At 43.2% G+C, this 17,402-nt stretch overlaps 1 protein-coding gene across 8 annotated transcripts in view; it reads left to right on the forward strand.

The window, feature by feature from the left end:
- The window catches only part of LOC120568373 (zinc finger protein 521-like), a 90,292-nt gene that overhangs the window by 39,887 nt on the left and 33,003 nt on the right, over positions 1-17,402 (forward strand). For 5 of the 8 annotated variants that reach the window (XM_039815864.1, XM_039815865.1, XM_039815859.1 and 2 more), the window contains 3 exons: positions 160-3,671; positions 3,857-3,941; positions 4,305-4,337. In XM_039815864.1, the coding sequence (XP_039671798.1) occupies positions 516-3,671; positions 3,857-3,941; positions 4,305-4,337 (3,274 nt within the window). In that variant the 5' untranslated portion in view covers positions 160-515. The remainder of the gene's footprint in view (positions 1-159; positions 3,672-3,856; positions 3,942-4,304; positions 4,338-17,402) is intronic. The other 3 variants (XM_039815861.1, XM_039815863.1, XM_039815862.1) reach the window with 3 other exon arrangements.

The following is a 17,402-nucleotide window of genomic DNA, read 5'->3' on the forward strand; positions in this document are numbered from 1 at the left end:
CCACGGTGGCCCACCTTTTCTATTTGAAAGAGTGAAACAAATGAGTTGCTAAGTCTTACAAAACACCTCTCTTGCTCACTCTGTTATTCTCTCCCCATCTTATTCCTATTGACTTACCACTGATTCCCTCTTTTCTTTTCTTTCTGTTTTTTTCTTCAGACGGTGGTGATCTTGAGGATGACCCATCATGTTCTTGGCCAGCATCATCTCCCTCCAGTAAGGATCAGACTTCTCCAGGACACTGCGAGGACTATGATTTTGGGGAGGATGAAGGGGGCCCTGGCCTGCCATACCCATGCCAGTTCTGTGACAAGTCCTTTAGCCGCTTAAGCTTCCTCAAGCGACACGAACAGAGCCACGGTGATAAACTACCTTTCAGCTGTACCTTTTGCAGTCGCTTGTTTAAGCACAAGCGCAGTCGAGATCGACACGTGAAGCTACACACCGGTGATAAGAAGTACCACTGCGGAGAGTGTGACTCTGCCTTTTCCCGCAGTGATCACCTCAAAATCCACATGAAAACTCACGCCTCTAACAAACCCCACAAGTGCCCTGTGTGCCGCCGAGGCTTCCTTTCCTCCAGCTCTCTCCACGGCCACATGCAAGTACACGAAAGGGGCAAAGACGGCAGCAGCTCAAGCCTTTCTAGATCTGATGAATGGAAGCTGAAAGAAACTCGCAAATGCAGTCGTTGTGAAGAGGGTTTTGATGTCCCAGAGGAGCTCCAGAGGCACATCGCCGAATGCCACCCTGAGTGCTCTCCATCAGAGGATGGAGGCCTGGGTGCCACCCTGCAGTGCATTTACTGCCATGAGCCCTTCAGTGACGAGGGTACCCTGCTGACCCACATTGACCAGGCCCACAGCCGAGACAGGAAGGGCCACACCTGTGCTATCTGCTCTGAGCACTTTCTGTCTGTTGAGGACCTCTATGCTCACATGGACATCCACCAGCTCCCTGAATCTAGTAACCATAGCAACAGCCCTTCTTTGCTGACTGTGGGCTACACCTCTGTCTCTAGCACCACTCCTGACTCCAACATCTCTGTCGACAGCTCCACAATGGTGGAGACAGCACCACCTGTGCCCAAGACAAGGGGGAGGAGAAAGAGGGCTGCTCAGAACACATCAGACATGGGAGGACGTGCCTCCAAACAGCCTAAGGTCTCCTACAGTTGCATCTACTGCAACAAGCAAGTATTCTCCAGTTTGGCTGTGCTTCAAATTCACCTGCGAACCATGCATCTGGACAAGCCAGAGCAGGCTCATACTTGCCAGTTTTGTTTGGAGGTTCTGCCATCTTTATTAAATCTAAATGAACATCTTAAGCAGGTCCACAATGCAGAAGACCATGCTGCCCTGTTGGTCAGCTTGCCTGATGCCCTTCTTCAGTGTAACTTCTGCCCTGAGGTATTGAGTGACCTCAACGCACTCCAGGAACACATTCGCTGCTCCCACGGCTTTCCCAGTCCTGTGGCAAAGGAGAGCAATGCCTTCTTCTGCCCCCAATGCTTCATGGGGTTCTTGACAGAGGCTACCTTGGAGGAGCATGTTCGTCAGACTCACTGTGATGGGGGAAGCCTGCGCTTTGACTCTCCTCTGGCTGTAACACCCAAGGAGTCTATAGTAGAGGTGTACTCCTGTTCGTACTGCACCAATTCTCCCATATTCAACAGTGTTCTGAAGCTCAACAAGCACATCAAGGAGAATCACAAGAACATTCCACTGGCACTGAACTACATCAACAATGGGAAGAAATCCCTGCGCACTCTAAGCCCCTCTTCTCCAATATCTGTGGAACACACCATGCTGAAACAAGGTGGCTCAGCCTCACGCACTACCAGTGAGTTCATATGTAACCAGTGTGGAGCCAAGTATACCAGTCTAGACCTTTTCCAGACTCACCTAAAAACTCATCTGGATGGCCTGCAGCCTCAACTCACCTGCCCACAGTGCAACAAAGAGTTCCCCAACCAAGAGTCCCTGCTGAAGCATGTGACAATTCACTTTACTATTACCTCCACTTATTACATCTGTGAGAGCTGTGACAAGCAGTTCACTTCAGTGGATGACCTGCAGAAGCACCTACTTGACATGCATACCTTTGTTTTCTTTCGTTGCACTCTGTGTCAGGAGGTGTTTGACTCAAAGGTGTCTACCCAGCTCCACCTGGCTGTAAAGCACAGCAATGAGAAAAAGGTGTATCGCTGCACCTCCTGCAACTGGGACTTCAGGCATGAGACTGACCTACAGCTACATGTCAAACACAGCCATCTGGAAAACCAGGGCCGTGCCCACCGCTGCATTTTTTGTGGGGAGTCCTTTGGCACAGAGGTGGAGCTGCAGTGCCACATCACTACCCATAGCAAGAAGTATAACTGTCGCTTCTGCAGTAAGGCCTTCCATGCCATCGTCCTTTTGGAGAAGCATTTGAGGGAGAAACACTGTGTGTTTGAGGGAAAGGCACAGAACTGTGGTGCCAATGGCTCTACTGCAAGTGGTGGGGAAGGCCAACCTAAAGAAGATGCTGAGCTACATGGTCTCCTAACTAACAGTCATGGTACAGGGGCAGCAGTTGGACCTGTGGTGGAGTCTCAGAACAGCCATGACGGAAGTGAGGAAGAGGTGGACACTGCAGACCCCATGTATGGCTGTGACATCTGTGGGGCATCTTACACCATGGACTCACTCCTCACAAACCACCAGTTGAGGGACCACAATATACGCCCTGGTGAGAGTGCCATGATGAAAAGGAAAGCTGAAATGATCAAGGGCAACCACAAGTGCAATGTTTGCTCCCGCACCTTCTTCTCTGATGCTGGGCTGAGGGAACATATGCAGACCCACCTTGGACCTGTCAAACACTATATGTGCCCCATCTGTGGGGAGCGCTTCCCTTCCTTGCTCACCCTGACTGAGCACAAGGTCACCCATAGCAAAAGTCTGGACACAGGCAGCTGTCGCATTTGTAAGATGCCACTGCATAGTGAGGAGGACTTCCTGGAGCATTGCCAGATGCACCCTGACCTGAGGAACTCCCTGACAGGTTTCCGCTGTGTTGTGTGCATGCAGACAGTCACCTCTACATTGGAGCTCAAGATCCATGGTACCTTCCACATGCAAAAGACAGGGACTATGTCCGGCAACCACCAACCCATGGGCCGCAGCAATATAATTTCTCATAATCAGCAGCAACAACATATCCAAAAACCTTTCAAGTGCGCCTCATGCCTGAAAGATTTTCGGTCTAAACAAGACCTGGTAAAGCTGGACATCAACGGACTGCCTTACGGACTCTGTGCATCCTGCGTGACAGTAGCTGGCTCCAAGAGCTCCAGTCCAACAGTAAACGGAGGAAGGCAACAGCAGCATCATGGTGGAGCTACCACTCCAGCAACAACTACAGCCGCATGGATCCAAGGGGAGAGTCTTAGCCCTGGAGACGGGAAAGGCAAAGCTGTCTCTTCCTCATCTTCATCCTCTTCCACATCCTCATCAACCGCTGCCAAGACACGATGCTCCAGCTGTAATGTGAAGTTTGAGTCTGAAGCAGAGTTGCAAAACCATGTCCAGACAGTGCATCGGGAACAGGCTGGGGACAGCAACAGCGGGCAGCTCAAGACCCCCCAGATGTCCCCAATGCCCAGAGCCAGTCCCTCACAAACTGAAGAGGTATTGTTAATTAGTGTTGTATTGAAACACTGGGGTTGAATAGTTCATTGAAATATGCTGAGGTTCACAATTGTTTTTGTATTGTTGTGTTAAATTGGTAAAACAAAGTGATTTCTAGTGTGAAATATAATTTGTTATCTAAAGTTTATTATAATAATCCCTTTCCTCTTGGTCTTATTTTCCAGAAGAAGACATACCAGTGCATCAAATGTCAGATGGTGTTCTACAGTGAATGGGACATCCAAGTCCATGTGGCCAACCACATGCTGGGTAGGAGATAACTCTTTTTGTTTCATTCATTATGGTCTCTGTTGCACTACTGGAACAAAGTCATAAAAACAGTGCTTGTTGTGTAATATCTATGTAAATATGTTTTTTTTTCTACATTGTAGCATACATTTAATCAATGTGGCTTTTAGGTGTGCAATTTAAATGTTAGAGGGAATGATTTTATGTGATCATCATCGAAACAATTTATAAATCATTACAGGAATTTCACCAAATTTCACAACTAGATTTGATACTATTTTAAAAATTTCAGGCATAGTCTTTTTATACTTTTTAAAAAGGTGAATCACATACAAAGGACTGGTGTGATATATGTAATAAAATATTTGACCCTGTCTCATTCAGGCTCACAAGTATCTGGATCACATCACCAAATAGGTGGAATTATTTTAATATTTTGACCATCAACTGCATCCCCAGTGTTGTGCATTTATTAAGCCATCGTATTCATTTCTCCATGCATGTGAATGGTATAATATAGTACGTGTGCATGCTTGTGGAGCAGAATCTCTCCACTTCAAACCACTCTGTATGGAGGTAGTTTGAAGTAGTGGAAATATACAGATTATTGAAATATTAAAATACCAAAACAGATTTTATTCAAACACAAATTTCAAATATTATTCCATAGTTTTTGAAAAATCTCCACATTGCTACTGTACATTATTTTGTTTGTTTGTTTATTGTGCCTCCTCACTTAAGTAGCCTGTTCTGATGACTGAGATCTGAATACAATACTTTCATGCTCGCTGCATTAATGACGTCAAATAAACTGAAAAAATGGATATTTGATTTTATTACCTTATTTATTACAAATGTATTCCAAATTTCTCATTTTCTTTCACAAGATTTCTAAAGAAAGAGTGCTGGTGTAAGACTAACCTCCACATTTTCAAAATGTCTTTTTACTTTTGGTTGTCATTTGTATGCAGGCAGAATAATTTGTAGAGAACAGACAATTGGAAAACAGGTTGTCTTGCCTGCAGTAAGTAGGCGTCTGAATTCCAGTCTCACGTTCCTTTATTCATTCATTTATTCAGCTCGTTTGGCGGCTCTTTCATTACACTGCATTATCTGTTGTCTTCAGTGGGAGAGAGACTCATTGATCTGGAACCAAACCGCCTCTCTGTTTGGGACACGCTTCTAGGCGCAGGTGAATTTAAACACGGTGGGCAATTCTATCAGGACCGGTAGGCAATTCTATCAGGGACCCACTGTTTGTGCATAAACAATCAGAAGCATGTGATTTGTGATTTTGATGCTTCGCTGTATTTGCAAAGGAGAGAGACGAGCTGAGAGTGTGTAGGTGTGTATTTTGTATTCATCTTTGCGATCTGCTCACCCACTATTCTACTGGGGGTGCCTAATACAGTACCATGCCAGCATTAGTCCTTTCTCTCGCAAAGGCAGGCACGGAGCACACTGGGAGGGTAGAAAACAAACCCCCCTACTGGTTATTTTATGTCTGTCAGCCGCACAAGCACACAGTTTCCCCATAATAGTGGAATTCAGACAGCTTAAGATAACAGGAGGATAGGTGATTGGGTTATTGTCTGATGTCTTACTTCTCTGATATGCCATTGCTTTGTATTCAACATGATCACAGGTTTCATCAGACTTCTCAAAAGGGTTTCTGTTAGATGCATTCGTTTGATGATTTCTAAAATATGGAGAAAACAAAACTCATTGTAATGAAATGTTGGTAGGAATATGAAGTTGTCAAAAAGTATCTGCATTTGTAAAACAAACAAACAAATATGAAACCGAATCGATTAAAGAAAACATATTTGACTGAAGAGGTATAGTATATATAGCTTCTGAAGAATTGGTCTCTTTTAATGTAGAATGGGGTTAAATTCAATCCAGCCTGTAATCACTGCAAAGCCAATTTGGGCCAAAAACAGAAAGAAAAAAAAAATACTCATTTGGAAAAGCTCTAAATACCTTCTCTACTAAAAAGGGGACACTTTCTCCTTTTAATGGCCATCTGCACAGGAGAGGGGAAACAGGGGGCTGGGGTCATCTCCGCTCAGCTGTCAGCGTTATTAGCGTAGGTAATGGAGCAGACGCTGGATTCATAGGGGTGTTGTTTTCATCCATGCCCCGCTCCATGGTGTCAGTTCACACTGATAACTCTATATATAGTGATGTGCCGTGACATAACCATAGTGCTAAGTGTATGGAACAACAAAACCTGAGCCTGTCTCACCCAGACAAGTCCATATTAGCTGCCTTTGTAATGCAATAGTCTCCCTAAACCAAGTGCACTCAGCCTCCACCCTCACCTCCTCCGATCGGTCGGAGGTGCTCATGGCTGCCTCTTCTGTACGTCTGCCAGCACATTTTGATGCACGGATATTACACTCAAACGATGAGGGTCCTGTTTCAGACATAAAGCGCAGCTCCGTTGCCCAGCTACTCAACATTTACTATGATAATAGAGGTAAATGAAAGGGAAGGAGGTGGCCATGGGTGCAGAGGGGTGTGTTGCAGACCAGCCCAAGCCAAGCCTGTGAACGGCCCCACGTGTTTTAAGATGGAGGCCGCAGCCTGCTAGGGCCCAGATGGATCAGTACACATTTGCTGTACAGCTGGTCTCTCTGTTTGGGGACCTGGTGTGATACTCCTATGGAGAAAAAAATGATATCGCCACCATCCAAGGAGCAATTTAATAGCAGGCCAGAAGACAGCTGGCCACTCTTTAGTTTAGAGTTTTTTTGGCATGGCTCACTTACAGAATTGAGGGTGTCCGATTTTTCTCTAGAGACACACAGATTTATACAGCTTTCAGCTGCTGCAGTCACTATCAAACCTTTTATTTATATTTTTCTTTGAGATTAGAAAACAACAACAATCTGTCATGCAGTTCAATTTGCCATCTTGATCTGTAGTAATTGCATTGGAAATAAAATATTTTAAATCACAATGCTTTTACAAAGTGTTTTTTAAGAGGACCTTTGAAGGTCTTTCATTGACACAAAAGCCTGTTTGGTTTTATCAGCATGCCATCATGCCACCCCATTGCTTCACTTTGACCCCACTGTAAACTATGACATTTGGAGCCTCATGGGGGGCACGTTTGGCCCATTTATCGCACTGTTTCAAATGTCCCTGTGTGGATTTTCAGAGCCCTGACATGTTTTGAAGTGTGGGCTCTGTCTTAAAGGGGTTTAAAAGGTGAAAAGGGTTTTAGCTTTCCTGTTATATCTGCTTTCAATCCAATTCTCATCTCACTCCTGTCCATTCCAAGCAGCTATTGCCAAGGTGGCAGTGCTCAGAAGGACAATGGTAAACAAACAAACCAAACCACATCCCAGAAAAGTGTTTTTGGGGTCACCTCTACGGATTTTTTGGGTTGGTGACAGCAGTGAGCTTGAAGCCAAGTCAGGGAGGAGCCTTCTCTCACAGAGAGGAGCCGGTGGCCTGGTCGGCCCAGGCAGAGGGGGGCACTGGAGGGGTGGAAAGGTTCGGGGGCGGAAAGGGAAAGGCACATTTGCTGTACAGCTGGCCGCTCTGTGTGAAGCAGGCACTGTGGGCCGTTACAGAGCTAGAGAGGAGAGCGAGTGAGAGGCCTTTAGCTCTCCTCTAGTTTCTCCTCCTCCTCTCTGTTCTCTCTTTCTCCTTTCCCCCCTCTCTCAGTCCACTATCGCTCCATTTTCCTCTGCCTCAGTAGCTCTCACATTTTCATATTAATCGTGCTCCAACCTGGCAAAACATACTGTGTTGGCTGTCAGTGGGGGGACAGACAGGAGGCACACTGTAACAGTATTTGAAGCTGGAAGACTTGTTTTGTTTCTTGCTAAAGGCCGCAAATTATCCTTGACACATATCCTCTTGTCTTGGGCCCCTAGAGCAACTTGGCCAGTGTTTGTTGATTACATGGTCTCCATCACTGTCTCTGCCCTGGTGGCAACACATTTACTACTCTATTAAGTGATTTTTTTTCTCCTGGTGCATAAACAGAATTTGGTATTTTCCTTCTTTGTTTCTTTTCTTATAATCCTCTTTGATTGGGTATGTGTGTTGATGTTCCCTTAGTTTCTGGGACTCATTCATAGAGCACACACACATGTAATCTGCTAACAAACATGGCCAAACACTCCTTGTTTGACTCCTAGGGGGCTGGATAAGAGTCAGAACTCAATAGACAACACGGCACAGGAACAGGATCAATCTTATGAAATAAATAAGAGAACAGGCTTGGACCAGCCAGTGGAAACAAAGGAATCCATGCGTGCCATATACTGAGTGTGATATCTGCCTGCTTTTATTAATTGGTGATTAATAATGCCTCTCTTTTCGTTAGCGCAGTCACCTCCCGTGCAGCCAAGTGTGTTGCTGCTAATATGCAATTATGCGCACCTTACTGCTCGTTACATTATACCTCTCCCTGACTAATGTGGCCTCCATGAGGAGAATAGAAAACAGAGTGAGCTGCAAAAAAAAAGAGCTATCAATAAGATTCTCACATTCACTGTGTTACCTACACCTCTTTGGATGGAAAACAAAAAAAGAAGTTTTGTACAAAGTTCTCAATGTAACCAGGAGACTGCATTAAAAGTTTTACAGCATTGCAGAGACTGTTTTGCTCTTCCCGGTGTTTTTGTTGTAAAGCAGGGGTAATTGACATCACCATGGGGATGCTCTGTTGCTAGGCCAGACAAGCTCAGGCTGATGTGGTCCTTATCTATTGATTTTCCTGACATTTCCCCACACTCCACAGACTAGGCCAACATGTGAGAAAATATCTGATGCTCTCAGTTCATACAGCCTGTTTGTACAAACTCTGAGCGAACACTTGCTGCCCCTTACTGCATTACAATTGGTAGGTTGATGTCACCATGGTGATGTCGGGGCAAATTCCTCTCAGTGATTGGTTGAGCTGTGCTCATTTGTTGTGCTAATCATTCTATGCCTTAGAATGATTACCTCAAACCCTACATGTCACAAGCTAGATAAAATGTTACAGATTTGTATAAATCCTACATTTTGTCTTTGAATTTAAAGATACCATCTAATGAAGGAATCACTGGTGTACTTTTTGAAACCTCCTATCCAAGTCTAGTCAGGGACTTAGGCGACCTGAATAAAGGTAGGCTCTTCCTGTGCTTCTGGCTATGTTTTATTGATATACAGGAGGGATGTCTCCTTTAGAGTGTTAATGCCAACCCTTGTTCTAAAGTGAAGCCCATAAATACTGGATGATCAGAATTAACCTCTGCATTGCTCCACTTCCCCATGGTCTCTGAGAAGTCACCAAGGCCGTAGGTGCATGCGCACCCCTGGTCTGATGGGGTTGCTTAGCAGTCTGACTGGAGGGGGGGCTTATGGGAGAAGTGCAAACAGACAGTCCTGCCTTAGTAAAGGTCAGAGCTGCAACCTACACCTCTCAATTCCCAGCTTGGCCCTGATGGGACCAGGGTTCCAAGCGTGCCTAGAGATGCTTGTGGTAAGGGAGAGTGAAGTGGTGCGCTACTGCTGAACTGCATTGCTTTTAGAAGTTGTCAGCACCAATAGCAGTGTGACAGATTTGATCTAACTTTGTGTGGTGGCTCTTACTTAGTTTGTTTTTGGAATGACATGCATGCTGGGACGCCAGTAGCTATCATTTGCTACTGAATAGGAAAGAGTCTCAATGTTGTTCTCAAAATTGTTAAGTATGCTTCATAGGTGTAGAGAGATTTGTTTTAGAATACAAACAGACTACAAAAGAGTACACCAAAAAGTTTTAGCTTTCTTTATGATGCCCATTGGTGGTTTTACAAAGTACCATGTAACGAATTACTATCCTCATCGAACTTGGCTGTGTGAATGGCAGACAGGGGAGGAGAGGGGAGGGGGATAGGGTTCTGAAAGGCCCCCCAGCGTCAAAGCCTTAATAATCATGTGAGCAGCGCTGGACTTCATTACCCTCCTGTTCGACAGGCCGAGTGCCAGCCTGGATTGCTGGCTGGCTGTGGCAAGGTCAACGGCGGAGGAAAAACCAGTTACTGTGTTACTCTGGAGCGGAATGGAGAGGGGCGGCCATCTGTCAGCTCAGGCCTGCCATACCCGCAGAGCAAATGGACACGGGCGGCCAGAGGAGAGGCCACAGACACCCATAGAGCGAAACCCAGTGAGCATAACACTGAGGCATGGACACAGATCCAGCCAAAGAGATGGGCCTTGGTACTACTAAAACACATATATACACACACACATAGCAGAGAAGATAAGGCTATCTCCAAGAAATTTGGCAGCAGGTTGTGTGTGTTTATGCATGTTTGTTTTTAGTGTCAGCGCACTATTGGGCCCCTACTGTTTTAAGTCCAGATGGCAAACCATTTGATAAAAAGTTGATAATAGTTTTGCTTGGCTTGCCGACGGTAAATGTTTTAATCAGTGTTCCCTTATGTATTACAAACACCTTGTGAATCAAAGTGCAGAAAATATTATCATTACCTTTAGACCACATTTCTCATTTCAGCTGGGACCACAGGCAAGTTAGGGATCTGTTGGAAGCAACAAAATAAAAATCCCACCATTACTCTATATATATATATATATATATATATATATATATATATATATATATATAAATACTCAGATGTCACGCTCTTCCATACCAGACTCTAGTTTTAGTGTTTCACCTTGCTAGTTGTTTGTCGGCGTCTGAGTCGCTCTATGTGAGGAGGACCTTTACGATGCCCTCTGGCCAAAGTGGAAGAACCCTGTGGAATGTTCCAAAGCTCTCTAATAGGTTTCAGGTGCTACGGGCCACTGGCCAGCCCCCCACCATCACCCCACTCTGTGTGTCTTGTGTGATAGGACTCCCTGCTCAACAGTCAAATCACCGGCATTTCTCCTCTAAAAGAGAGGGCAGAACTACGAAATGGATACCCATCGTTGTTACTGTAAAATCTTTGCTCATCTTTGCTATAGTCCATTGTTATTTACTCTTTCATTGGTTCACTTAGCGCCTTGTGCCTCTCCTCTGACTGATTTTTTTGTATTTAAACAGTATCTCTTACACATATGGTTGAAGTTCAGGCAGAAATGCAATTTGCATCTCTTCCGTCCCACAACTCAGCACAGCTGAAGTTCCTCCTTGTTTTCCCTCCTGCACCAAGAGTACCGACCCCCCGGCTTGAACGTCAACATGCTCCGGAAAACAGGGAGATGGTCCTGGGCGATTCCCCCCCACGTTAATGGAAATCACACAGGAACTCCCTGGATGAAAGCATTATTAGTTATTAAGGTTTAATGTTGATATCAGTGCTTATATGTTTACTGGAGTGCATGGTGCTGCTAATGTGGAATTGTCTGAGAGGTGCAGATTTAGTAAGGAATTAGTGTACACCCAGGATTTAATTAAGGGGATCTATTTCCATCTTGTTAGAAAGAGATAATGTGAGTGCCGCATGCATCATAGGTTACCATATTAAATGCTGCTTCCTGTAACAGCATTATATCAACTATAGTAGTGCTTGTAGATTATAGAAAAGAAACAACAATCTATATTTGGCTGGAAGAATTGTATCTTTAAGACTGCTTAAAGCACATAGGCTCTCACTGTATACATGACACATTTTTAAATTTGAAATAATATTTTGTTGTATTTTTGTGTGTCTCTTAATGTGCAAACACAGTGCTAAAACACACCTGACATTCACTAGAGATAAAATCGTCACACTTCCATTTTTTCATATGTCTCGTTCCATTTCCAGCATGACAGTGGACTGTGAACACTGAAGTGACATGGCCTCTTTGTCTCTCCATTTGTCCCACCGCTGCCTAGAGACGCAAACCTTAAGCCACTCACTCTCTGATTAATCTTTAACATTTATAATTACTAATTAAGTTAGTAAGAGACTTTTAATGTAGTCTTCTTTCAATGGGGAGCAGAGAGGACAACAGATCATTAGCTTCAATAATGAATGCGGATGAGACACATAATGGTCTATGATAGGTGAATACTGACAGTTATAATAAATGAGGCGAGTATATGGGAAATGCTGTAGCACTTCATGGATTCAAAGGCACCGGCACACAAGGTGGTGACGTACTCCAGTAACTCCAGAAAGGTCTTGAAATATGAGAGATAGTTTGTACTAATTAAAACATATATCTCTAATACAGTCAAGTCTATATTAGCATGCAGTATGTATAATGAATATCTGCAGTGGTAATTGTGTCAACCCAAGTTTCAAGTACAAATTTTATTTATTCATTCACTCTGGTTTCATTGAGTTTTTGGCTTCCCTAATGTCTTCGGTGTATCTCATTATCACATTATTACATTAGTGTCTGCATTATACTGGTGGCTGTAAGTTGCTGCCCATTAAAAGAGTCATTTCATCTCCGTTTTTTTACCTTAACGACGATGCTACTCTGGCACATTCCGTGAGCCTTCCCACTTTGGGGAAGGTGCTTATGCCATAATGATTATTATCATTAAGAAGATATTAATGTGCTTAGTGTTTGCGACCCAGCTGCTCATCATGGCCTGAGCTCCCTGTCGGGGAGTGGAAGAGAGCTGCTGCCAAAACGGACAGTGCACGTAGGCCACCGCCCACCTGTCCAGAGGTTTCAGGGTCAGTGGAGGGCACACCCACCTACCTCCCTGCCCTCTGCTGAACTGGAGCAGGGATGGCTCAGAACATAAAATTGGAGTAGATGAATTGTGTTATGTGGAATGACGATAAAAATGCGCTGAGTGAATTCAAGTGATTTCACCCCGGATTGTATCTTCCTCATATATAATGTCAACATACATATTAATTATAGTTATGTTACTCTGCTGTGAGGGGAAATGTGTGTTTTCCCTGCAGAGATACATGCCACATAATTTGTCACTGAATTTCCATTCTTGCTATTATGTCAGGCTATTCTGGCAGCAGAAAGACTTTTTTTGCATAAAATTTAAGATATATTTATATATATATATATATATATAAGAGTTTTTTTTTATTGTTTAGTTGTCTTAATTGATTGAATCAAAAAGACTACAAAATTCTTCACCTTTATTGTATTCTAAAAGAGGTACAGTGACAGGATGTTGTGTGATGAAGCCTCATACACTCAAACACACACACACACACACACACACACACACACACACACACACACACACACACACACACAGATAGATGTTGTGGGGCTCAAGGCAGCCTGGTTCTGCCTCCTCCAGTCTCTCAGTTTCAAATTGCTGCTTCATTAGGACTTGGAAAAGAAACCCATGGTTACATTTAATCAAACGAATCGCTATGGCAGACCCACATAATCAATCACAATCCTTATCCAATATGCTACATTCTGTAACTACCAAGCTGGCTTGGAGAAAAGTCAATTATGGCCCCTCTTTCTGCTCCTCTGACGAGGTTGCTGTGATATTATACTGTTTCTACAGTTGTTTTCATTATGCAAACATACTGTAGACTGTGTGCATCGTACACACACAGCCTGTTCCTATTCATACAGTCATTTCATAGTTTTCCTTTTTATACTGCTAGTTCTTGTATGATACACAGACTGGGGGTTTGTTGTAGAGTATGATGTGCCATATCTGGAATAATCAAATTAACTATTAATGTTTTTTGCTCTCCAACCAACACTTATGTTACACAGTCAGTGATGTTGTTCATATTTCATATGTTTTGTGTCCATATGGATCTGTTCTCACTGTCTCTCGTTTGCAGTTCTACTTTCTCACCCCATATTCCTGAATACATTTATATGAATGCAAACACGCGCACACACACACACGCCCACATACAAAAACTATGAACATGCTCACATACTGTATACACACTCATCACTGAACCCATCAATCTGTTTTTTCTCCTATGTTCGTCTTGTGTGTTCTAACCCTACCTTTTCATTTCGACGCTCAGTCTTGCGCACAATCAACGCGCTCAACATAATACACACAGGCAAGTAAAACACACACAAGCACACACACACACACACACACACACACACACAAGGTAGCTAGGTTGGTGGGGGCCATGGCTGCAGCTCTTCTGCGCAGTCCCAGAGTGGCTCCCGGGGCTCGGCTGCCAGTTGTTTGCCAGCGTCTCCGGGTGGAATTCATTCAAATTAAAGCGGTGGAATGAGGCCCGAGTCCCAGAATGCCTCGTCCCTCTCCTTCATCAGCATTCCGCCGATGAGAGTAATTAAAGCAGAAATTAATTCTGCTGTAAGCAGAGGAGCCACAGAATAACTGATATTAGAGGCTGGATGATGAATGCTTGGCATCAAGGGGGGTCTCAGGGGAGGAAGGGGAAATTCACAGATCTCTTTTTCTTTCTTTCTTTCTCTCTTTCTCTCTTTCTTTCTTTCTTATTTTCTTTCTTTCTTTCTTACTTACTTTATTTATTTTTCAATCGTTCCACTTTGCCTCTCTTTCGCTCTCTTTGCCCACTCCTGTGTTTTTATTCCTTTGGTTTATGTTGTCTGCATTTCTCACATCTATGCGTTTCTCTCTGCTTACGTACAATTTGCCCCTTCTCATCTTTACATTTCTTTCATCCTATGTAGCGACATTTGTCCTTCTGCGGCACCTAAAGATTGCCACTGAGAGCCAAAGCCATTGGTTTTAAGCATGACTGAAGACATCGCCACTAAGCCTCCTCTGCTCAGTAACAATATTTCACATTCTGTCAGCATTGGTGCTCTCATTTTCAGTCAACAGGCATGTTAGAGTGTACTGATGCTGAAAATGCAAGCGCTTTGTTGTTCGTCAACAGAGGCCAAAATGGAGATTGCTTTTCAGGTGAATTTTAGGGCACACTATTGTGAAGAAAATAGAATCAATGTAATTGTTAATCAGAATGTCAGCAACCATAGAAATATACAATTATTGAATTAGACCATGTTTATAGGGTGACTTGGAGCTAAACTCAGTGTATTATTTTCAACACCAACTGTCTTTTTACTCAGGCAGAGTTTGAGATTGAACCTTGAAGCTCTCCAGATGATGTGATATTCTACCCAGGATGATTCAATGATCCCCCATGTCCCCTGGCGCTTTATTTTTGGAATAGCACATCTTTAGCAAGAGCAGTCACAAGACTGAAAGACAAACAACTAAACTCATGAAACACTGAGGGTGGATGAGGCTGTCAGTGAGACTGTTTCCTCTCTTAGAATCAAATGGAATTGAACAAAGGTTAGCTCTTTGGGGCTTTATGGTAATGTGATATACGATGCTGCCATGGAATTTGCCAACGCATGTCTTAGCACTGTCTGACTCCAAGGAAGGAGTGAATGGTAATTACGCTGACCTCTGCCCCTCCCTCTCTTATTCTGCCCTCTGGGTAAAAAGCCCGAGGAGGTAATAAACAATAGATAGATTTGTCTTGTTTGTATTGCAGCTGCCCAACTCTTAATGACACGCGAGATTGGTCTCTATTTTGAAAATAATACATGCAAAGATCTGCAGGTAGTTGTATTGTATTATTAATTGGTTTGTGCTAGAATATCTCAATCAGATGTAAATGAATGGAAGCTCAACCTGAGAGGTACTGACTGTTATTAAGAATTTAGCAGGCTGGCGTGGAGTTGAAACACAGAATGAATGATTAGAAACCATAAAGGGCCCAAATATAGAGGAGATGTGAACTGTACACAGGGGCTAAACCAACCCCAAACCTGTTGATGAAGCCAGGTAGAGAGGCTGAAAAGCCAAGAGAGGCCTCACTGGCACTGCCCAATAATGCTTAGTCTTATCTATGGGGACAGATGGGCTGTCATTTTCCTGCTGTTTTTTTAGCTAATGCTAATTATTTAAATAATATATATATATATATATATATATATATATATATATATATATATATATATATAGTTTCATTCTAAAATACAAGATATACTTTTTCGAATTTGCTATATGAACTTCAACATTATATACTTGGAAAAACATACACATCTGTTCCTTAAAAAATAAGTTATTTTTATAAGCAGCCATGTTACAGTGATACAAACAAACTAAATAGTATTGCATGATGTTCTGAACCGTAATGCCAGTATTTAATATGGGAGAAAAATAGGTGGAATTCATTTAGAATTGTGGATGTCTAATATTGCAGTGAAACTCAAAAGCATAATATTATTCCAACCCCAATCTTCCATGTCATTTGGCTGTTTCTCTTTCCACTCTCATTTTTTCTTTATTCCTTCTTGATGATTTGAAGCATGAAGCAGAAATAGTATTCATACAGTAAAGACATGTCCTCTAAATTATTTAGTAATGGTGCCTTTTTATAGACATAAGGTTTACCTATGGACCTTACTAAAAGCTTGGTACACAGCAGTAGTTTTCAGAGGGTATCTCTGCAGTGGATCGTATTGCTCTAGTGCATGATATCTCTTTCTATCATTTAGAATGGCGATGCTGTTATTAAAAGGGAGGGCATATCTTGATGTCTGCCATCCTGGAAATGACAGCAGCATTGTTTGTTTGTCTACTTTGTTCCGCACACCAATAAAAATACACTCAAAATGAAACCTTGGTGTAACGATGACCTTAAACGCAATGACACTCTTTCCCATAACACTGTCCTGTCCAATAGTCCAGAACTCCCCAAGAGGCCTTACAGCAAGTCTAGGAGGAACCAAATGAGAGAGAAATCGATTACTTTCCTCTCTCCACTGTCTCTGCCCTGGCTGAATTACTGAAACAAGATGCTGCACTTAGAGGAGTCTTTGGAGAGGCAGAGAGAAAGAGATGTGGGGGAGAGAGAAACACTTTTAGGGACATGGGTGCCATTTAGACCAGGACCATCTTCTCACAGAAAGCCACTAAAAGCAGTGAATGATCCTCTTCCTGTCCCTGGCTGGGAGGCGGTTAGCCTCCTGTGGTTAAGTGAATACAGAACATACACTCAGGTTTGAGGTCAAAGCAAGATCATTTAAAAGAATCTTAATTTCTGAAGTCCAAGCATACCAATCATACACATATGACTGTATCAATTCATCCTTAACTTGAGCTAGGCATATTGCATGCAGACCAGGTCACATGGTCCCAATCTGATGTTGTTTTGCAGATTTCCTAATGTCAGTTGGGTGTTTTTTAACATCCACACCAGGTTTTATTGTCTGAACTATGAAGATGAAAATGAATCCCGCTCGTTTGGTAGACAGAACGTGGTGCTTAAGGGACCCAATCCCTGTAAGTGCCATTAACTGGAAATTGCCGTTCACATATTCCAGTGGTTTGATTAATTACACTCTCTCATGTGCTTTCATAAAGGCCCAATGAAATATGGGGAGCAAATTGCATTGTGTTCCTGTATCCTGTTATGTAAAAGCAGTTTAATTATTGACACATGTTTTGCCACCTGGCAGGGGAAAGGATGGTTGGACATGAATAGAAATCATACAATAGATGTTATGGACGGGTAGAGCTAGCACTTGAGATGCCATGTGTTTCCGTATCTGTGACTCATTTCATGTCCACGTTTT

The sequence above is a fragment of the Perca fluviatilis genome, chromosome 11 (genome assembly GCF_010015445.1).
Source record: "Perca fluviatilis chromosome 11, GENO_Pfluv_1.0, whole genome shotgun sequence".
Taxonomy (NCBI): Eukaryota; Metazoa; Chordata; class Actinopteri; order Perciformes; family Percidae; genus Perca; species Perca fluviatilis.